The sequence below is a fragment of the Tupaia chinensis genome, unplaced genomic scaffold (genome assembly GCF_000334495.1).
Source record: "Tupaia chinensis unplaced genomic scaffold, TupChi_1.0 Scaffold000355_1, whole genome shotgun sequence".
Taxonomy (NCBI): domain Eukaryota; kingdom Metazoa; phylum Chordata; class Mammalia; order Scandentia; family Tupaiidae; genus Tupaia; species Tupaia belangeri.
The window spans coordinates 10407163-10431509 of record NW_006159850.1 but is presented as its reverse complement, the minus strand read 5'-3'; the positions used below and the strand labels follow the sequence as shown (position 1 = coordinate 10431509).

Below are 24347 nucleotides of genomic sequence, written 5' to 3'. Positions count from 1 at the left end.
TTTAAGCCACCGGGTCCGGGACACGAACCACGGTCGACTACGTGGGAATCCAGCGACATAGCCATTACACTAACTGCTGGTTCCCAATAGTTGAGTCTTCTTCACTTGCTGCTGGGAGAGCTTCTGCTTAGTACAATTAAAATCATGTACTGGTAACTCTTCATCCTTAAAAAATATCTATTTGCACACACACATATAACCTTCTCTCCCAATCAAGGATTGGACCCGATGCAGAGAATATATTCAGAGAGTGAAAATGTTGAAGCTACTTTTTAAAGAAAAGCACATCCTCTGCAGTGCAAATAGGTCTGTGTTCTCTAACCTTATGCTAACTGCCTAAATGCTGATAGGAACTGAAGCATTTTGAAATAATAAATGTCAAGATGAAGGCCAAGAGATTGATTTTCAAAGTCAGACACACAAGCCTGTTCTTGAACGGTGCTATACACAAACACATGCTTGCCCGCACACATGCACGCAGGCATGCACATGCACAAACACACTATGGAATAATGCCAGATCCCCCACCTCAATTGTTCAGAAAGCCAACTATGCACTGGGGTGCATTTGGAATACAGTACGGCAAAGGGCCCAGATTGATTTTTCTTTCCCGAAGCTGGAGGCAGAGTTAATCGGTTTTGCAAGGGAGGATTGGAATGGGCATGTGAAGATTGCCTGCTGGTTCTTTCTCCTCCCCTGGGCTAGGATTGGCTGGCCAGCAATGCCCATTGATTGTAAGTTTTAGCCTTGGGATCCAGGATGACTCATTATATATTTTTATGAATCAGCTGATAGCCTCCTGAATGAAGGTCCCTCTTTTATCTGTTCTCAATTTTTAATGGAAATATTTTATTATTAAACAGGATATGCTTTTTGCTGAGAAAGAGAACATAGTCCATCTGAACTTATATTGTTCGGACTTGGAATGAGGGTTCAAGTTGGTTATCCTGTCCACTTGCTTTCCTTCCTTTCTTCAATGAATAAGTTTTCTTTGTTCATTTATGTCTTGTTGAAGGGAAAATTCTCTAGCTTAAGAGTAATAAGACTTTTCCCAGAGACATGTTGGTCAAATGCAACTCAGAAAGAATCACTACTGAAGGTGAGGAATTGGAAAGATAGCTTGTCTTGTTTCTAACTTGCTGTAAGAAGGGGCCAGTGGTGGTGCAGTGATAATGCAACCGAACCACTGGGAAAGGTCCTGGGTTTGCATCCTGAGACCTCCCTGAGCTCACCGAGCCTGTGCACATGTGCTTGTGATCCAGGCTAGCTGAGACTGGGAGTAAATTGTGGCACAAAGGCCCTGCCGAGAGTTCTATTTCTTTCTTTCTTGGAAGAAGGCAGTGGGTACACATACATACATACATACATACATACATACGAACCTCTGCTTTGATGGGGAACTCGTTTCACCAATTATTCCTTGAACAGTTTATGCAATAGCAGATTTAAGTGGCCAAGTAGAAAAAAGAATGTATGGCTTTTAAGGAAAAACAGACTTAGAAATAAAGCTAAAACCTTATACCTCTTCTTATTTGTCTGACCCCAGTAGATCTATCTCTCAAGTTCTCAAAAAATCCCCATGTTTCATTTGCAAGATGGGGATAAGATGAAACTCATGGTGTTGTTGAAAGGATCAGGTATAATAAAAAGATTGGCTTCTTGTCAGCTTCATGAAGAGTAGCTTCTATTGTAACTGTGGCCATTAACTGGAGCTATATGACATACATGTTGTGGTGATCTGATTCCTTGGAGGCCATTTTAATCATGTTTATAATAGAGGCCATACCACGTCATATCTGCTTAGTGGTTAAAAGTCTGACTTTCTGGGACATGAGTTGCAGCTTCCTACTTGCTAAGTGGATGTTTCAGGTCTGGCTCTGTGGAGGCACAACGTGATACAAGAATCCTTCTTCAGGTGGTTAATCGAGGGGGTCTTTTGAGGACAATGGGAGCCAGGGCAGTAGGGTGTGGCCAAGGAGGAGCTAAGCAAAGATGTGGTCAGGAGCAGGGAAGTCTTCTGTGTCACTGGCTGTTGGTTGCTTCCTAAGTGCACGAGTGGAACCTCTCAAGCAGAGGTGGCTTCCATTTGATGAACACAGTTCTCTAGGGAAGGGGACAGCTCTGAGCCATGAGCTGCCAGTACTCCCAGCAGTTGGGGGATGATGCACTGCCCATAGAAGGCCCTCTACAGTGGTTGACCTTGGCCATGTTGCTCCTCCAAACTATAGTGTCCTGGTCTATAAAATGGGAACATTAATAACACCTCCCTTCAGTGTTATAATGAAGTTTAAATAAGATGCAAGGTGCATGATGATGCCAGACACATAGCAAGGGCTCAATAAAGGATAACCATTGCTATCTAAACTGCTATTTCTAGTTGCTATAGATCTCTTAGTTTGTTATCCAAACTGGAACTCCTTTTGAAAATGAAAGGAGGAATATTGATAATTATTATGGGGTAATAGGAGCAAACCGGAACTGCCCTAGGCAAACCAGGTGCATGGTTCCCCCAACTGCTAAGGGTCAGATCTGTGCCTTTAAGACAATCAGTCTTGTCATGGTGGAGGGTCTGCTGGTTAGGCTGCAGAGATGTATTTAAGTGGCCATTAACAAGCCTTGTCTGGATTGTGGCTCAGATTGGCTTCTGGAGGAAAGCACTAATGGATTGGGGACATTTATTTTCCCAGAGTGATTTATAGCAAGAAGCTACATGAAACTGCTGGAAAGAAACCAATTGGATGAAAAATGGTTCCAGCCAGTCATAGCTCTATTGGCTGATCTGAAAATGGGCTGAGGGCAGGCCACACTAGAAGAAAGCCACCAGATTGGTGAGCTCCTGATATGTCACAAGGGTATAGTAAATCGGAGATAGGGTAAGAAACAAACGTTTATTGAGCAGTTGTTATGAGCCAGGAACTGAGTTGCCTGCTATTTACTGTTTCATTTCATCCTCATGGCAACCTGACAAGAGCAGCATTACTAGCTCCATTTTAAAGATGAAGACACGGACATCCAGAGACCTGTCAGGGTCACATACGGCTCAGCGGGAGAGCTGTGTAAAAATCCTAGTCTGCCATCTTCCTGGACTCTCTACGTTTGAAAGTCGGAGCATCAGGGAGACACAGTGACAAAGGCACAGAAGAGACAGAGAGGTACTCAGAGACAGGAAAAGGGCAAGAGACAGATAATGAGAGACCAAGAAACAGAGAGGCATGCAGACACAAGACAGGAATAGGGAGATAGAACTGATTTTAAATAATACTGATAAGACTCAGAACTGCACAGTTCTCCCCACTGGCCATGCCATTCTGCACACATTCATTCTCCACATGCTTCTGAGGTAAGGGATGCTTTGGGATCCACCTGGGAACAAGTTGCTATGACTGTGGACCAAAAAAAAAAAAAAAATGCCAATTAAACACAATGACCACCCCTTGGACCCATTAAAAATGCTGGAGTCGCTTCCTCTACCTCCTTTGCCTGGATTGGTCCATTGGTCCATTGCTACATTGACAACCTGTGTACAAGATGTCCCAAAAATACAGCATGAAACTGTCACTAATAAGATTGATGTGATGAAATATGGCCAACACAATGTTCCCTGTGTTCATTCAAATAAGCAAATGGAGTCCATGAGGTTAAATGACACAGATGTTTATAAAACTGAGAAGTTGCATAGAAGATCTCTAATACCCAAGCCAGCAGCCACTCTGACATTGGAATAAAGCGCTCTGAATCACTCTGTGTTGGATGGAGGTATCAGGATTTGACAGGAAAGGATGACTGTGTGCTGAGTCATACCCAAGCCCTGTTTGGTGATGGGAAGAGGTGTTTGCTCAGGGGTCTTTCTAATTTGTTCAAGTTCTTTTGCATTAACTGTGTTCTTGAAGATGAGGCCTGGAGATGGTGACAATGTCTTCTCTTCATCCATTGATGGAATGGATTGCTCATTTCCCCTCAAAAGAGGAGGAAGAAGACCACAACATCAGTGATTCCTCCATCGCATGGGAACAAAGAAATTTGGTCTGATCCCATCATTTGAACTCACTGTTCACTTGGTCATCATGCCCCCTGAGGATATTTTAATCTCACCATCCTGTCTGCATGCTTTCTCTTCCTCAATATGTATCTTTACATATTACTGTCCTCTGCCCAATTTTTCTACTCTGCTGGTTAAAAAGAAGAAGAAAAAAAAAAGGCAGTGGCTGCTGTGGTCAGCAAGTGGCATGATGGTTAAGGAGCTGGATTCCCACAGGGCTGACTGCAATTCGAGTCCCGGATTGGGCAACTTGAAAATCACACCAGGTGTGTGTGTATGTTTGTGTGGATGCTCAGAATCCCAGGAGGAGAATGGAGGAGAAGGGATTGCAGCATGGTCATCTTCCCTGGGAAGTAATTTCTCACTTTCTCTCTCTGTGTATCTGTCTCTTTCCAAAGAGCACACATGCTCTATTCCCTCCTCTCCCCCCCAAAAAGAAAGAAAACTTAAAGTACTGGATGTCTAAGAATAATCCCAGTAACAGAAGCAATAATTGGTAGAATACATAGTGGAGAAAAAAAATTGAGAAATTAAAATTTGTTGCAATAATGTTTTATGTGGAATGGGACTCATTCAAATAGAAATAATTCCAGTAAAACAAAAGTAGAACAAATTGCAAATAGCTTAGCTAAGCCACTTAGGATCATTTCAATTCTCTAAAATACTACCATGTTGTTACATTCTGATTACATTTTGTAGTGGATATGTCCTCAGAATTAACACTTTAAGGAGCATCAAAATTTTGGAGTTAAAAATAACCTAGGATCATTCTCCATCTCTTCAGTGATTGCACATACCCTCTGGCAAATTAAATAAATAACTAAATAACCTGGGGTCAAGAGGAGGTATCTAAAGGGAGAGCAGGAAAGAAGGTGGACAGATCTGTTCAGGAAAGGTTCATTCATTCAGCCTTTTAAAGGTTGCCCAGAGATAGGTGGTCAACCAGCTTTGAGGGGGATCAAGGGAAGGTGTGTAAGAAGCTGTCTGTCCTTGAGACAATGCCGGAGCTTTGCTTTCAGGCAGATGTGGGTTAAAATTTTGCTTTGCCATTTATTAACTATGTGTGTTTAGACAAATCGTTAGCTCTTTAAGCCTTATTTGCTTTACTTATGAAATGAAGATAAAACCCTGTAGAACATCTGACATGTAGTAGGTTCCTATAAATAGAAACCAGATCTTAATTTTGCAAGCGCTAGTCAGAAATCAATGGCGGGCGGCTCAGAATGGGCAAAGAGAATAGCGACTGATAATCTCACCTTCTCCTGCACTTGTCGCATCTTTGTAGCGACATAATGCACATCAGCTTCATTTCATCACCCCACAAGGTCGCTAGCATAGGGTTATCATCCATACTTCCTAGCAGAGGAAACTATGACTCCATTGAAGTAGAAATAATGAGATACTACAATAGACTTGAGTTTAGATGCTAACGCTGCCTCACCGTGACTGTGTGATCTTAAGCAGACAGCATTTTCAGCCTGACCACACCTTACCGTGGTAACAATACCCCACTTTAAAATATTGTACGAAGACTAGACGAGAATCTGTGAAAGTCCTGGCCATGCCTTGCAGAGTGTGGTCTCAATAAAGGTTATTTTCCTTCCTAAGTCACTTGGGCTGAAAAAGACAGAACCTGGACGTGAACTGTCATCTCCAAGTTCCAACCCCTCATTTCTCACACCAAAGTACATTGGCGGTAGAGCATAGGGCACTGGCTTTGAGTTTTGCTCCCCGTGGTGGAAATACTGGGTCATCAGGAAAGTCATGATGCATTTTTGCATAGAAAAGATTAGAAAAATACGTCAAAACTTTCCCAATGTGTAATAGATTTGTTACCCTCACCCCCCACTCTGCATATCCACCCAGGGTGGCTGCAGGGATTATTCTGATGGCCGGGTTGTGTAGAAGGTTCAGCCTCTGGAGTTGGTTTACTCTCATTCACAGAATCAGAATCCTAGAGCCTTTGAACACAGCACTGACATTCGACACAGACAGCAAAACACCCAGACGGGGAGAAATAGCACCCCGCACCCCTAGTTCCTGGCACGGCTCTCTCCTCAGAGGGACCCTTTTTGACATCTTGGCATTTGTCATAGAAGTTTAATTAGAAGCAAGAAGAGACTCTTCATAGGAAAGAGCAGCAGGCATGTAATCTCAAATTAGTTTGATTCCTCTGTGTGTGATCTCATATAGAAAATCGGTTGGAGCCGTGGTATTAAAATGAGTGAATTTTATGTTTGAAAGGCCCAGGAGACCTAATAGATGCTCCAGTGGAAGGAGTTGTTTCATCCTGGAACGTGGTATTTTCCAGATAAGAGCATGCCATCAGCCTCTGTCCTCGATTTCCTTCTGCCAATGACCCTTGGCCCCTCCACCACATCTCATCTTAGCACTTTTTTGGGTCAAGGACATGCTAAACAGTACCTGCCCAAACAACCCCCCTCAGCTAGCACTGGGTCTCTTACTCCTGGCTTCTCTAATTGACTGTGGTCCCCAGAGCTTAACGCAGGATAGTTATCTTCTGTGTGAGGAATGAAAATGATTTCTCTCTTAGACTGGCACTGATTGTACACAAAAACCGGATTAAAAGCCGTATGCTTTCTGGTTATAAAATAGTTAATATTTGAAGTGAAATAGGCCTGGGTTCAAGTCCTGGCTCTGACCCTTTTAGCAACATGTATAACTTTGGGAAAATGATTTGGTCTCTTTTTTTTTTTTGGAGAGATTTTTGCTATAGGGCACATGTGCTCGCCAGACAGACAGAGACATTAGAGACAGAAAGCGAGAAATCACCCCCCAGGGGGGATGGTCACGCTGCAATCTCTTCTCCTCCATTCTCCCCTCGGGATCTTGGGCGCACACGCACACGCACCTGGCGTGAGTTTTAAGCTACTGGGTCCGGAACGTGAACCGTGGTTGACTGCATGGGAGTCCAGCGACATAGCCATTATGCTAACTGCTGGTTCCAAATGATTCGGTCTTTTGAAACCTTCATTTGCTCATCTGTAACAAAGGCAAATAATTCTGATGGAGTTAAAAAAATTAAGATTTTAATTTTACTTATTATTATTATTAATATACTTCAGGGCACATGTACTCAGCAGAGAGGTTGAGGGAGTGAGAGAAAGTGAGCCGGCAGGTTCAGGATTCAAACCACAGTCAGCCATGTGGAAGTCCAGTGCCCCAACCACGCCACTTGCTGGCTCCAAATAAAAAACAGTTTGTGTGAAGATGAAAAATGACAACAAACCTAAAATACCCAGCAATGATGCTGACACATTTAATATTTATTGAATGAATAAATAAAGTATATAGTATGTGTGCAGTGAATATTAATGGTGGGAAGACAAAGAAGTAGGACATCAGAAAGTCCTTCCATACTCCATTAAATTTTCTGAAAGAAGTCCCTCATTCACACTCCACGTGTCTCCCCAAAGGGTTCAATACCCTAACATCAAAAGTAGCCCGGGCAGGGGGCCAGGTAGCGGCACAGTGGCGATACAGTGGACCTGCATGGGAAAGATTCTGGAATTGTGACCTGAGACCACGTGGAGCATTCTAGGCACACATGTGTGTGCCCATGATCTAGGCTGACTGAAGCTGGTGGGTGGATTGAGGTATGGGGACCCTATGGGTGTGTGTGTGTGTGCCTGTCTCTCTGTCTCTCTTTCTCATAGAAGAAAGAAAAGAATAAACTTTTTTGTTTAAAGAGTTTTTTGTCATAAGGCGCATGCACTCACCAGAGAGACAGAGACAGAAAGCAAGAAATCACCCTGCAGGGGGGAATGGCCACGCCACAATCCCTTCTTGTCCATTCCCCTTTGGGGACTCTGGGCGCACACACACAAGTGCCTGGTATGAGTCTCAAGTTGCTGGTCTGGGACTTGACAGCGGTTGACTACATGGGAATCCAGCAATATAACCATTATGCCATCTGCTGGTCCCCAAAATGAATCAACTTTAAAAAAATACAGTGACCCAGACAAGGTGTGCCACCAAGCCATGGCACATACAAGAAGAACAAGATTAATTTATGAAGGACCAAGAAAGAAGATGGAAACAAACGTGCTTCTACTGTGTGTAGGAACTGGGCAAAGCTTAGCAGTCTTCAACAGGATGACCAGTCACTCCTTTCTTAACCTCTCTTCATCTCAGCCACGAAGGTCATCATTGTGAATTTGTCATCAATTTGAATTTCCAGACCTTTCTTCCTTTTCTCCTTCCCTCTTTTACCCTCTTGCCCCACGAGCTGGTCTCATGTGCTCCTAGTACAGTGCGCTTCCTTTCTGAGGCTGGGATAGGCGGCGGCCTTTATCTCCAGCTGCCCTCGTGCAGGTTTAGCAAGTCTTGGTGCCACGAGAACATTTGCCTCCAGTTTGTGTGTGTCAAGAAGGGATAGGATTGGCCTCTGCAAGTGTTAGACCAGCTTGTGGGTCTGTCATCTGCATGGGCACCGTCTCCCCTTCCTTCTTCCCCCAACTAAGGAAATGAGGAGCCATGATTGGCTGTATGTGTGTCTCACACTCTCCTACTTGGTCTAAAATAGGGCATCATGATTGACAGTCCCACTAAAAACTCAGAAGTCTGTGTGGGTATGTGTGTGTGTGTGTGTGTGCTTGTGTGTGTGTGTGTGTGTGTGTGCCTGTGCATTCACATGTGTGTATACAATGGGAATAAAGAAATGGGTAAATACTCCAAAGGGGTAGTTACCAGAAGGTGAGAATGAAGAAACACAGAACTAATCAAAATGGGACCCATGACAGCTATCATTCGAGAAAGCACTCCTCTTTACCTGGAAAAACTAAAGAATCAAGAGACTGAATAGAAGACAGCTCCATTTTCTGTCCTCGGGTCTAACATTTTTCAACACAAAGTTATTGAATCTCATTAAATAGCATAAATAATTATTTCCAACTTTGAGACTCACATCTTTTAAATCTCTTTGGTAATCTTGAAAATTCTAAGACCTTCTCTTCTATAATCAGTTAACTGATGGGGCTTGGTCAACCATCGGTACTCAATAAATGTTTGAGGGGTGAGTACGTATATTACCAACTTGCCCCAAAATGTTAGATGCACATTTCTTCAAATGTTGCCATGTCACTAGTAAATGCGACCATCCTTATATGGGCAGTGGCCATTCCAAGTGAGCGTGGCTTCAGACTCTCTCCTCATGTCTCACCTTTCTCACCAGGAAACCTAAATCTCTCCTAAGACATCTGGTGTGCAGGTCTTTATGTGAGAATTTGAGAGAAAACCAAAGGAGATGCATCTCCAGGGAGTTGTACCTCTCCTTAACACAATCTGTCATCTTGGAATTAGAAATCCACTTTTGTGCTCTCTAATAACTATTTTTCCTACTTTGGGAAATGTAGGTCTCTGACTCCTAAGATGCTCTGTAATTTTCTCCTGTTACCATCCGGCCCCAATGAGGGCTGAAGGACAGGACTCTTAGAGAGAACCCACTGTGCTGCTTCTGATGACTGTTATTCCAAGAGCACTCACCGTGAGCACTTGCAATCCTTATTTCTCATTTGAGAGGGTTTTACAATAGGGCATGTGTGCTCACCAGAAAGACAGAGAGACAAAAAGTGAGAAATCACCCCCCAGTGTGAGTTTAAACCACCAGGTCTGGGACTGGAACCGTGGTCAACTACACGGGAGTCCAGCCATTATACCAACTGCTGATCCAGGGCACCTGCAATCCTTATAAACCTAGGGACCTAAGGCCCCACCAGTTTGGATGTTAAAACAAAATTTGGAAACACACAGTATTTCCATGACTCTGTCTCTAGCCTCCTTTGTAGATTTCAGGTTCCCCAATTTCTACCCTTTAGGACTTCCAGATAGTCACAAGAGTTTTTTAGAAGGTGTTGTATGGGTGCTCAGGACAATTCTCCTTGTCTCCCCAATGGATTCAGACCTTTTCCTATTGCCCTATGTTCACCCCACTACTATACACTGAAGCCACCAAGCTTATGTTGTTCCCATTTATTCTCCATTCTAGATGGACTCAGGCTCCCTGTTGGGCTCATGCTGTTTGGACATGCTTATTATTCTTGATATATATCCACCATTATTAAATGGTATTTGTTGAGTGCTTTTTATGCTATGTGTTTAGGGATCTCTATGATACCAAGCATGTTACAGATAAAGAAACAGAACCACGGAGGTGAAGGAACTTGCAACCATAGGATCATCGAAAAAGTCATGACATGGGAACTGGCTGTTAGCGTAATGGCTATGTCACTGGACTCCCACGTAGTCGACCGTGGTTCGAATCCCAGACCCAGTGGCTTAAACTCATGCCGGGTGCGTGTGTATGCATGCCCAAGATCCCGAGAGGAAAATGGAAGAGAAGGGATTGTGGCGTGGCCATCCCCCCTGGGGGGTGATTTCTCGCTTTCTGTCTCTCTGTCTCTGTCTGGCGAGCGCACGCGCCCTATAGCAAAAACCTCTTAAAAAAAAAAAAAGAAAGAAAAAGTCATGACATGTTTTTGCACAGAGTAACAGAAAAATATGTCATGGCTTTTCCAATGTCCTATGATAAGCTAAAGAAAGCTGGGATCTGAGCCAAGATTTTTTTTTTCTCCACAGCTCATACCTTCGGTCTTTTTACACCTGTCTTTCACTGCTCTGTCCTGGACACAAGCCCCTTCTGCTCAAAGATGGCCTGAGTGGTGGCAAATTCTGAATTTCACACTCAATGTCGAGCCTCTCTCATATCCCACAGACATTCAACTGTACCATTTTCTCCAACTCACTCTTCCCTTAGGATAAGGTTTTTATTATTGCTGTTCCCAGAAGACACAGCTGCTCTTCATGCAAATAGACACATAGTAGGGCAACCTCTCTGGTGCAGTCTGAGCCATGATTCCAGTCAACTCTGATGGGACTTTCAAGCTTGCAGTCTTCATAGCCCCCACCCTACCCTCAACAAAGACATGCTTGCATCATTGAACAGTTATTCAGTTACTTTTGGAAGGAAGGAAGGAGAAAGAGAGAAGGGAGAACTTTCCTTGTCTAGGACCAGAACGTTTTGCTTTTCTTCTATGCCATGCCTAGTTCGGTCAGCTAATAGGGAGCTGTTAAGTGCACTGTTCCTATGATTGATCTGAATGGGTTTGTGATTCAATTCTCTTTGTCCTCCCCTCTAAACTTGCTAAAATTGTTAGGACTGGGGAGCCTTTAATATACTCTGACTCAACATTTTGCTGCTGGAACCAAGTATGTGTAACCCAGCCACCAACGTGTCCACTTTCCTGAGACAGTCCTATCAGATTGAAGGGCCTTCTCTATCTGACCAGAGATGGACAGTCCATGTCTGCAGGGCTGCTACTTCACAGGAAATAAACAGCCTGTTTTGGGCCTCAATATCTCTGTCCTCAGCAGCAGCACTGTGAGAGCCTCTATCCCTTTTGTCTTTTTCAACAGTTTTCTTGCCCTTTCTTAGTTGTCTTCTTCCCTTTTGTATCCTTAGGGTAGCTGGGCCTGTTTGCTCTTGAATAGAGACCCGACTTGTGGAAATAATTAAAAAGCACAGCCAAGCTCTTTTGAGACCTTAAGAAAACACCAAACCTGGATCCATCCCTTCCACAGAGCAAAACTTCTCAAAAAATTTCTTCTCCATCTATACTCCCCCAACACCTCTGCTCTCTCCAGACTTTCTCCTGTTCTCTTCAAACTCTTCCCAGACATTCTCATCTTGCCCTTGCTAGCTCCTGTCTTTTGCATCTCTCTTCACTTACCTTTCACATCTGTTCTTTTATCTTCCAGTAATAAGTATTTGCTCTTTCCAAAGTACATCAATCACGTAGGTCTTTGATCTTGTTGCTTCTTTTCTGTCCCCACCATTATGCCAGCACACATGAGGTTGCCAGCTACCCATGGCTTAGAGATCATTCCATTAGCAAGGAGGAGGAAAGAGGAGTTTGTCCCTGCCCCACCCTTGGTATTTTCCTACTTGCACCATCAGTGGAGGAGTCATTGTTTGCCAGCCTTTGGTGGGCCCTGTGCTAAGCCTTCAAACATTGAAAGTTGGATTTTAACACAAGCACTGAGCCCTGAAGTTGCTCAGAGTATATGGGGAAGATCACAGCAGTATAGGTACTGCCACTGTCTCCACCTTAGGCTAATTTGATTTAACTATGAATCAACTCAAATGGAAAGTTTAGTCCCCTAATCCCCCACACACATTTCAGGTGTTCAGTAACCACATGTGGCCAGTGGTTACTCAAAAGGACATCATGGAGACAGAACATTTCCATCATCAGAGGGTCCCGTTTTCCTCTCCTTTTTTTCTACTGAAACAACTGTTTGACCAAACATTGCTTTTATAGGCAGTGATATCTTAGGAAATAACTATCAAGTGACAGCAAAGAATGGACCATTTCTCTATGGGCATGCCACCTCTCTGAGGCTCTAGCAGTGACCTTGCTGTATATTCTCCCTTTCATGGAGAGATGGAGCAGGTTTGGAGAGGTGGGAAGAATGGTGGCAAAGGGCTGCTCGTTTCTAAGTCATGCTTTCCTGTGGGAAACACCTGATCACAGCAAACGAGCTAATAACTACGCTATCTGAGCTAGCTATGGCCCTATGCGGCCCTCTCATGTGGCACTTAATGCTGTGTAGTCATTCATTCATTGACCTCTGAACCTCTGGGACACAGAGATGTCACAGTCGCTGTTGCAATGTTAGGGCCTTGGATGAGACGGAATGTTCTAGGCATCCCGTCACTGCCAAACACCTGTTTGAGGTTGATGCTTGGGTTAACATCAAAAATGGGGCATGAAGATTTCATCGATTTTAGGAACCTTCTTAGAAATAAATGTCTTCTGCTTGGTCCCTGGAGGGACTGAGGCTACATAAATAACTCCAGGTCCCAACATCAAAAGGGTTAGTCTTGGCATCAAGGAAAGCTTGTTTTGCACCCATTTGTACCAGGCTTTGCTGCTTGTGTTGAAAACTGGCTCTAGATATTGAGATTCTCAATGTGTCTCCTTGCTGGTTTTATTCCATGTTGGAAATACTACGAGTGTGTGTTTTGAATTCTAATCGGGACAGATGATCTGAATATACTTCCTTTCTCAGACCCTGTAGCAACAAAATGTTGTTGTACAACTACATCCCCAGCTCTACTGTCCCCATTCTCTCTGCAGACATACTGGGAGGGGCAGGAACAGCACTATTTAAGTAAAATGGTAAAATTATAAAGAAAACCAAACGAGCCAGCGAACTTCATAGGTCTCACACGGCTGCTGTGGCTCATTTATTCAAAATTAGTAGCTAGAGAGGGAGGGCACCGAGGAAGCAAGCCACAGTCACGAGCCATGGCCAGTAATGGGGCTGAGGGAGCGCGTGCATCCCTGGGATGCTCTTCTTACAGGTGGCATGACTTTCCCGACTACCTAGTCCTAGCCACAGATTAATTCCATCATCAGAGAAATTAGGTGAGGGTTCTAAACTTCTGCTACCTTCTTGGTCCTTCTCCCATGACCGTCACTAAACCTTAGGTGAGAGCCTTCTCAAAAAGGGTCTATCCCATCTGGAACATTCCTTATGGAAACAGCTGGCTCTGGGAACTACAGTGGTCCTTTGCAATCTTTATGGCACATGAAGATGTGTGCCTAGATGAAGAGATTCGGAGTTGGGGCCCGGGTATGCACCCTGAGGAATGATACACACCACGATGGTCCTGCCACATACTGGAAAGTGAGCGTACAGAAGCTCCATCAGGCTGTATCCCTCTGCCAAGCAATGGCTATTCTGGGGGAGGAGACTGACTGCCATTGCCACGAAGAGAGAGGCCACATGAATTCAGTGTCTTGGAGACCAAAAGATGTCTTAGATATATTTCACTGAATCATCAGAGCTCATGATTTAAAGAAACTTATGATGTCATGTAGTCTTGTTTCAGATTCCCTCCAGTCTTTGCGAACACCCTCAGCAAGCAGACTTGTCCCAGCCTAGTCAATATGTTTATCGGCATCTTGGACATAGAAGTCAGTGGCATGATAAGCGCATTTCATAGGTACAAATCCAGGAGACAAAGCCTTTTTTTTTTTGGTTAAAAGAATTAGGATTCGAGAAAGGGACAGACAAATTTGAATGAATAGCCTAATCTAATGAAACATTTAACAAGTAAATATAATCCTCTGGTCTAGGATCAAAAAATTTAACTGCCCGAAGGAACAATAAGAATGCATTTCATTTTCTTATTTAATCACTGTCTATTAATTTTTACCCTGTCTCATCCAAAAAGGACTTGAATTAGCTGAAAAAGAAATGATAGAGCAGTAATTACCTAAATGTGGTCCCCAGACCCAGCAGATAAACATCACCTAGAAGCTTGTTCAAAATGCAATTTTTTAAAATTTTGACAGAGGGTGTATACACTCATCAGAGAGAGGGAGAGCGAGAAAGCACCTCCCAATCAGGCTTGGTCATACCATAATCCCTTCTCCTCTGTTCTGATAAGATTTTAGGTATGGGAACATAGTGTTTTTCAAGCCACCAGGCCTGGGACTTAAACCATGCAATTGACCATGTGGGCTCCAGCTCTCTTAACCACTAGTCCATGGGGCCAGCACAAGAAATAAAAAAATTTTCAACTTCACCACTGACCTACTGAGCCAGGGACTCAGGAAGGGGCCCAACTATCTGTATTTTGACAAGCCCTTCTCCTGAGAATTCTAATTCATAATAAAACTTGGAAAACTTTAAAAATGGCAACTCCAAAGGCATTCAAAAGTTAAGATGAAGCTAAGCATTAATACACCATTGAGAATGATTGCCACAGATTGGTTCAGAACTTAACAGCCAAAGCATAAAATGAAATATAACTGGTTTATATATTGTACAGGGCCTATAAGAGCTGTACAACTAATCCTCATGATGAGATCTGAGGAAAGATCTGTCCTTATAAAGAAGTGAATATATGGGCCGGCAGGTGGTGTGGAGGTTAAGGCACTGGATCCCACGTGGCCAACTGTGCAGTTCAAGTCTCGGACTTGGTGGTGAAAATCACACTGGGCACATGTGCATGTGAGTCCAAAATCTCTAGAGGAGATCGAAAGAGAAAGGATTGTGACATGGCCATATCCCCTAGGGAGTGATTTCTCACTTTCCCTCTCTCTCTCATGACTGTATGCACTCTGTTGTCAAAAAAAAAAAAAAAAAAAGAAGTGAATATATATTGACCATGAACAAATGATATATTCAAAATGATATATTCAACAATATCCCTTCAGTTAGTAAAACGATGGGTCCCTAAAGGTTATTTTTCTGGTAGTCTGTCTCTTAACTTATCCATTGATGGATCAAGACTGAGGATTTCTATTAAGCATAGATTAAAATATATGATGGGGCTCCATTGACTTCTGTCAATAAAAACGTAGGTCGCAGGATGTTTTTCATCACAGTGTTCTCTGTGTAGTGGTCTGACATTAGGATTCCCATGGTCAGGGCTGAGTATATTGACAACTTGAACCTTCCATTCCCCAAGAGAGTAAAAGACAAGGGACCTTCTCCACTACCTGTCTCTTTGCTCGACTCCATCTTTGGGCTGATTTATGTTTCAAATTGGAAAATTATTAAGCTACAATGGGCTTATTCTTACATCATCCTCTTAGTGGTGTCTTCTAAGAAATCATTTGTACCTTCATTTGAAATTATTAGCATACCAAACAAGCTACCATATCCCAAATGACAAGCATTGGGAAACACACACACACACACACACACACACACACACACACACACACCCACACACAGAAGCCTGCCATGGTTTACAGTTAACAGAATGACAGCCTAGTTGTCAAACCCTCAAGCTCGCAAGTCATATAAAGAGGACTCATTAGCTTTTGTATCTATCATGTGAACCTGGACAAGGCATTTTATCCTCTCTAGTCCACGCCTTCCTGTTGTGTAAGATGGAGATGAAAATAGTTCCATGCCTTGAGACCTAACATGTGGCATCATCATTGCAGAAGCAATTTTTGTTGACTTTTTAAACACAAAAGGAAGACAATTAATCACATCTCATGAGACTTTGCAGGATGACATCCCTTACTTAACAGATAACAGAGAAGCAAGCATAGAGGTCAAATCTAGCTTTCAGCTTCCAGAGTCCAAGCATCCAGTCAATGTCTTTTACCCAAGCCACAAATCTCTCTCTCCCTTGTCTCTCTCCCCTGTCTCCTTCCTCCCTCCCCCCTCACTTCAGCAATATTTAAGCAGAGTCCACAGACTAAAGGATCATCCAGTGAACAAAGTATGGAAACTGGGGAAGGTTTCATAGACAGACAAATTCAGCAGCCGGTAATGGCAGTCCAGGAACGGAAACCCATGCATGTACAATCTGTTTCCTTTCACCTTTTCCTCTCAATCTTCTTGGCCTTGAATTTTGTAATGGTTAATATTAGTAACATTTGATAGACTTGCATTTGAGATTTCATGGTATCATGGAATATCAATTAAGGAGCTTGGAGACCTTGACTCAAGGTCTCTGCTCTGCCACGTTCTTACTGTGGGGCCTTGAGGAGTCAGTTTCCTTATCTGAGTCTCAATGTCCCATCTATTTAATGGAGATGATAACATCTACATTTCCTGTATCTCTGAGATTGTTACAAAATTTAATGAGGTTTGTGTGAAAGTATATCACAGATGGCCCTATGCTATGCACATGTAAGAAAGCTTTATTATTTAAAGGGACTGTCTCAAAATTCCCTTGTATATTCTGTCACATCTTCAGATCCCCCATCCTATGTTTTGAGTTTATCAGGGTCCTGTTCTCAAACCTCTGCTTTCCTGCCTTTGGGATGCTATGTTTCAATAATAACCATTTAAAACCTAGCCTCTGACTAATAATTTATCGTGGAGAAAAATGAAACAATCTCATTTATTAAAATTATACCAATCCTTCAGAAACATACAATTACTTAACAAAACACTATGTCAATCACTTTTCAACACTATTTATTTATTTATGTGTGTGTGTGTATTTGTATATATGTAAATAAGATGATATTAAGTGCTTAAGAGCTGTATAAAAATTAAGAGTGATGCCTGAGTGTTATCCTGTGTGGGTCTGATTTATCAGGCATAGTCATGACACCCCTCAAAAAGATTTCAAGGTAAAAAATCAAATTATAGTCCAAGAATGACACAGCAGTAAAACAACTCTGAGGCAATCCCACACGTGATGGCTCCCAGTTCAAGCCTGGAGAGCTCTCTTAGTACCTGTGGTATGTGTATACCCATAATCTGGAGCTGGCTGAAGCTGGGAGTGGATTGTGGCTCAGGACCCTGTCAGGAGTGCGATCTCTCTCACTGTTTCGGCCTCTCTCTGTCTCTCTAGTTTGTGGAAGAAATAAATATATAAGCTTCAAAAATCAAATTATCTTAGAGAATATTAGAAACAGTAATTAGGAAGGTGAATGGCTTGATATACCCATTTTTTTCCTGTTGTGGTAGAAAAATAAAAGTATTAGACCCAAGTTTAAGTCCTTGGTTTCATCAGCCACTGTTTATGTGGCCTTGAGCAAGTAACTTAATGTCTCTGAATAATGATACTTGTCTGAAAGAAAAAAATGGAGTCAATAATGCCAGTCCCAAGGGGTAATTCTGAGTAACTGACTTGGGTGTTTGTCTTAATTTGTGTCTTTTGGTCTCTTGGGACAGAGATCACACAGGTAGCTCAAGCTAAGTTGTATTATGAAGAGCTGTATGAGGGAACAAAGGACTTTGTGGAAAGCAGAGTTTCCATAGAGAAGTAGCAGAGTGTCTTGCACAAGGACTTTGGTTTTAGAATTTGCTTAAATTAAATCCTGATCTTTCTTTTTTTAAATTTAATATATTTTACTTTAATTTCTTTTATACATTCAATCACTATACATCACTTAGCTTATAAAGCTTATTCATTCATTTCCAACACGAATACATTTCTCACCACTCCAGTTGGGGATACTACACTTGTTATCATTCACAGATAATAATTCATTTCTGTGTCCCATAAATGTCTTGCATCTCTAATTTTCTCCTTACTGTCTTTCCTTAGACTCTCCTCCTTCTCCCAGCCTCTTCCTTTCTAAAGTTGTGACTAAAGGAAGTTCCTTCATCTCACAAGGTCTGTTTCCTTCTCTGAGAAAAATGGGTGTGATAGTTTATATCTCAAAGCAGGTCCATCAAGTCTTAAATAAAATAACAAAATAAAAACACAGCATAACTCCCACCACAAATAAATCCTCAATACATGTTAAACATATTCCCAGAAAGAGATGGGTGGGCAGGCCCTGTGAAACCCCACAAAGGCACTCCATTAAGTATCTCCCCTTTGGGTGGAAATAAACACTGCTGGTCCCTACCTCCCCAGGGATATACCTGCTTTCTGAAAATAGGTGATATTCTCCAAGCTCTAACAGAACCATGTACTGCCTCACAGAGGAAACAGAATGCTCCAGGCAGGCTTTTATAAAGTCAATCTTACCCCTTCACACTGGGACGTAAGTAGCTGGCTCTCAGTTTACAATCTCCAGGCCCAGCTGATGCTACAGGGTGATTGAAGGCAGCCCTAGTGAGCGGCCCAATACCTGTCTAGGTTGAAGCCTTCTCCAGGGGACTGCCATGTTTGCAGAACTGTCAAGTAATTTCTTCTGGCATTTCTCCTTCAAGGAGATCATGGCCCTTCACTTAAAGGAAAACACGGCGAGCTAAAACATGCATGAAATGAGATGGAGTGCTTAATTTGGGACATAGAGATTCCTTCTATTGTTACACGGCGATGTTTTATTTATTTGGTTGTGTCAGAAAATGAGCCATTTCATAGAAGTTTATAGATAGCTAGAGTTTCTCAATGTCAATTCTAAAATGATTTTGATCCTTTTTTTGTGGGAGTCTTTTTAAAACTATATCACACTTCTAACTCCTTAACTGGAGATATGAATGTAAAGGCTGACATTTATTTATTACTTACTGTGTACCTGAAACTGTGCTTTAATGCTTTACTGTCATTAATTTTTACAACAATCTTATGAAGTACCATCATAACCCCTATTTTATTTATTTATTCTTTAGAGAGATTTTTGCTATAGGGCATGTGCACTTGCCAGAGACAGAGAGAGAAAGTGAGGCTATGCTGCAATCCCTTCTCCTCCATTCTCTTCTTGGGATTTGGGGCAAGCACACACATGTACCTGGTGTGAGTTTCAAGTCACTAGGTCAAGGACTTGATCATGGTCAGCCATGTGGGAGTTCAGCAACATAACCATTATGCCACCTGCAGGTCCCTAACCCTTATTTTATAGATGAAGAAATTGAGGCATTGACAAGGGCATTAAGGAACTTATCCATGGTTATATCGGTAAAACTGGTTGAAGTAGGATTTGTACCCAGGTCTCCATAAACTCTTAAGAAACTGACCATGTTATTGGACAACATTTTGGTTCATAAGTGACCCAAATGGCTATTAACCATCAAAGTAGGATCTTTGGGAGTCTACACATACATTTCAGAAATGTATTTATTACTCTATTCCTGGTTTTCTTTTTAAAAAGAATTAGGGACTGGCCCTATAGCTCAGTGGTTATAGGAGTCAGCCCCCACACGACCAACCAAAGTTCAAGTCCTGGCCCCAGTGGCTTGAGAAACATGCTGACATGTATGTACGTGTGCCCAAAATCCTGCCTAGAAGGAGGAAAGGAGGAAAAAAGATCATGCATGATCATGTCTGCTTAGGGAGTGCTTTCCCTCTCTCTGATGAATGCATACACCCTCTGGCAACTCAAATAAATAAAATTTTATTAAAGACAAAGAAAAAAAAGGAACTAACACTGATACTGGGGGCACATATTCTTGAATTGCTCTGTCTGTTCCTTCACTCAGCAGATGTTACTTGAGCAACTGCATTGCTTTGGGCTTGATGCATGCCGGGCATTCTGGAAGCAAAGAACTATGAGGCATGCAGTTGCCTCCAAAGAGGGCCCACTTCAGGATGCACAGTGGGGGTCAGGTGTGAAACTTGCCTGAATCATGGGCAGGGAAACCTTGAGAAGGTGTGATTTTCTTTCCTCTTATTTACAGTAGGACCTCTGAGACTTTGGGCATGTGAATCACCTAGGGAATATTAAGATGAAGATGAAGATTCAGTAGGTCTGGGGCTAGATTCTGCAGTTCTAACAAGTTCTTAGGTGAGGCTGATTCTCTTAGTCCACATACCATATTTTTGTTTTGTTTTGTTTTTTGAAGATTTATAGTATTAAGGGAGACAGAATACAGAAGCTGTTTCAAAGGGTGATGACTTTGAACCCACCCTTCAAAGAAGTCATTCTTATTCCCTTTACTCATTCTCTGTGGATGAAACTGAAGAGTGAGTCCAGGAGATGCAAGTGGATTTGAAGAGGACAAGGAAGAAATAGGTGATACATGCTTAAGAAATAGTTCAAGTCATCTTGTTTGAAAAGAAGCTGCTTCTAGATGTTCCTGGACCTTGGGTCAGACTGAGGAGTTCGGTTTCTATAACTGAGTCACTTATGAAAACAGGAAGTACAGTGGAACCACATTTGTTGGGGAAAAGGCATGTTCATGGGATGTGTGTTCCCATGTGATTAGAAAATGGGTGTTAAAGGCAAGTCCCAAGAGTACTAATTTGCTTTTATATTGAAGGGTTTTGCAACAGGGTGTGTGCATTAACCAAAGGAAAACAGACTGATAGTGAGAGGGAAAGTGAGAAATCATCACCCCAGGGGGAATGGCTATGCCACAATCCCTTCTCCTCTAGTCTCCTCCTGGGATTTTGGGCATGTATGCACATGTGCCTGGCATGATTTTCAAGATGCCAGATCCAGGATTCAAACCATGGTCGGCCATGTAGGAGTCCAGCCCTATAACCTCTATGCCACCTGCTGACCACCCCTTCCCCTAAAGAGTAGTTCTGAAGAAATAAAACTATTTGGAGCATTGGTGGCATCACTGGAATTAAGCACATGGTTTCCAGGGCTTTAGTTTTGATATAGTTTAATGGTAACCCCTATGTCAAAAGGAACGTGTTCATAGAAAATACCTAATAACTTCTCTTTGCTAGAGAAAACTTACATTTTTTTAAACAAACACTTCAGTATTACCATACCATCAGGTAATCTCTTGGCGTTCTCTAGTCACCTTTCTCTAGCAGAATATAGTGTCTTCTCCTGATGGCTCCAACCAGCCACTGTAGGAGCTGTTTACGCACAGTGCTGGTTTAAGTATGTGCAGTCATCAAAGAGAGATGGTCGGCTGTTTTGAGACCTTCTAAATGCAGTCATTTTTTCTTTCACATAGATTGGCTGGTAGCCATTGTATCTGGCTGCTGTCTGTCCATGTGTCTGTTTATAATCACTTCCTAGTATATCTTTTGCCTATAAGTGCTAGAATGTCTAATGAGCAGACTAGTCAATATGTGTTCTTAAAGAGACAACAGTGCTGGGAGAGGACAAAGGGGCTCTCTGTTAAATTTGCATGTAAACTCACATTGCCATGAAAGCATTTACTTCCCTGTGCAGAGATCACTGAGTTTTGCTTTATTGGTGATATCTAAGGGGCTTCACTTTTAGGGACTTTGGCAGAAAAGAGGGAAAAAGAAAAGAGGAAGAAGGGTAGAAGAAGTGGGGGACGTAAGGGAAAGAATGGAGAAAAGAAAAGAAAACGGCCAGCTTTTCTTTTGGGTCTTCTCCTGAATTTCTCTCTCTTCACATTTTCTGTTCACAGTGGTTTAAACTTCATTGACTTGATGGTGCGACAAGGGAACATTGACAACCCTCCCAAGACTCCCCTGGTGCCTGGATTTGAATGTTCTGGGATTGTTGAAGCTTTGGGGGATAGCGTGAAAGGATACGAGGTAATATTTGGACTCTGACTTTAATATTCATTTGGAAGCTACTGAGACAATACAAAAGTATCCAATACAATGTCTGAAATAACCTATGACATGTCTTATAGTTGTTGTCTTACTATTTGGTTTTATTTACTAAGGTTTAGAATGATAGGACTTTTCAAATCGCCCATACCTTTCTCATGTGCTATTTTGGTGAAGTGAAGTGGGCAGGACAAAGCTTGTCATCCACTTTACTCATTATGCAGCTACTAAGTAAGAGGTTTTGGCTTTGAACTAAGTATGCCCAGACCCTCCCTTCTCTGTGGCCCCCACTTTTCCATCACCTTGGGCTCCTAAATCAATGACTGAATGTGAAAGTCTGGAATAAACAGTATCTGTAGATTACAATTTGGCTCCTTTCAACAGTTGCCTCATGGGTACTTTTCAGTGATAAGATACAAATCCTTAATTACCTCAGGAATTGGGGAAGTAGATTTTTGGAAGAAGATTTAGAATAAAGAGAGAGATGCCTAAGCATGGAACACCATGGATGAATTTGGGGAATAGGCAATGGGCAAAAAGGCTTATTATATTCATCTGCCTACTTTTGTAGTGTTCAAAATTCTTCACGATAAAACATTTTTTAATCTGTGAAAAGATGGGTGATTCTCTGTGATTATGATGCAAATCAAATGGAATCTGGTCTATAAAAACTTTAAAACCATGGCAAGTCAGTTAAACCAAATTGCAGTGGTTTAGAGTCAGAAAAATGGATGCAGATTGCTTATAACTAAGTGCTCCATTAGGGAAGAATGCAGGGAACTAGCATGTGAAAACCCATTAGAACCAAAGCCCTGGGGAAAGTACCATTTTTCAGATTAGCCGCAACCCTACAAGGTAAAGATTGCTACTGTCCTAAGATCAGCAGATGGCGTACGTCGCTGGACTCCCACAGTCAACCGTGGTTCAAGTCTCAGACCCAGCAACTTAAAATTCACACCAGGTGTGTGTGCATGCGAGCCTAAAATCCCAAGAGGAGAATGAAGGAAAAGGGATTATGGCATGGCCATCCCCCCTGGGGGTGATTACTTGCTGTCTCTGTCTCTCCAGTGAGTACACATGCCCTAAAGCAAAAATCTCTCTTTAAAAAAAAAAAAAAAAGGTTGTTCCTGTCCCTGTACAGATGAGGTTCTGAAGGGCTTAGCGAATTCTCTGTGAGGTCAGAAGAGTGGTATGTACTGGTAGAGCCAGGACTGAAGTGACCAGAGCCTTTTTACTTTCCCTATAACCCCATCTTGACTTCTGCTTCCAATCCCTGCATACTGGGACACTGCAAGGAAGCAGAACTGTATAAGTAGCCTATAACATGCAATGTCGAAATGTTCCTAGAGTTGAATTGGAGCCTGTTTTCCATCGGCGCTCATGACACTCCGAAAATATCAATATGCTCCAAATTCATTATGATAAATGTTTAGAAATCTTATTTCACTTATCAAGTCTTTTTGTCAGTGGTTCCCAGATAACACAGCAGAAAAACATTAAGAAAGAAAAAGTAAATTAGCTTTTTTTTTCAATACAACTTTGCATTTTTTGTACTCGATAAGCAATGTACCCAGAGATACACCATGTCTCCCGGCAAGTGCTGCAGATAAGGAAGATTATCTGTTCATCACTCCTCTACATCGTCCCAAAGGAAAAGATTATATTGCTCTCTCTATTAACCCTGCACATTGAATAAACAACCAACTATTTTAGGATGTAACAGTAAACAGGGACATTGTTGGACTTGATTTAGAAGGAGAAATGACTCTACTTAGTTGTGTGTATTTTTCCTTCGAACATAATTTCTCTTCTGCTAGTTAATCCAGGCTTGTTTACTATCCAGCCCACCCTTTGGCATTCTCTTCTGCCCTCCAGTGCCTTAAAGCCATACAAATTAAAGAAGCCACCTACAAATTTCCAGCCAGCGTGTGATACGGGAGAAAATCAATATTACTATTCCCTCTGTAATTTGAACTTAAGATTTCCAATCACGTTGGAGAGAGGGTTCATACAGCAGCATGCTAAACAGCTCCATTGGTTTGATCAGTTGCAAGAGACAGTGGAAAAGTAACTGCCAGAGGGTAACCAGGAAAGAAGTAGTTTGGGCTTATTTGTCCAAAACTGGATTTCTTTTCCTCAGTCAAACCACATATTGATGTGAATTATTATTTTATAAGGTGCTCACCTCTAGATTTTGAGGCTGGGGCTGTGACACATGGGAGGCTTCACCAGCTATTCTCTCCCATTTGCCGCCATGGAGAAGTTAGACATGGATCAGTTTCTTGTAACAGCCATCAGCCCATTGCTCACTGCATGTCAAGTGCTGGTCAAGGAACTCAGAATCCTTTAATCACTGAGATCCAACCTCTGCTCCCTGAGAGTGTGGCATTTAGGACAACAGTCACCCAGAAAGATAACTCA

At 42.3% G+C, this 24347-nt stretch overlaps 1 protein-coding gene across 2 annotated transcripts in view; it reads left to right on the top strand.

Annotated features, from left to right (window-relative positions):
• VAT1L (vesicle amine transport 1 like) overlaps positions 1-24347 on the top strand; it is a 166137-nt gene that overhangs the window by 2652 nt on the left and 139138 nt on the right. For both annotated transcript variants that reach the window (XM_006152602.1, XM_014589388.1), the window contains exon 2: positions 21779-21908. In XM_006152602.1, coding sequence (XP_006152664.1) covers positions 21779-21908 — 130 coding nt within the window. The remainder of the gene's footprint in view (positions 1-21778; positions 21909-24347) is intronic.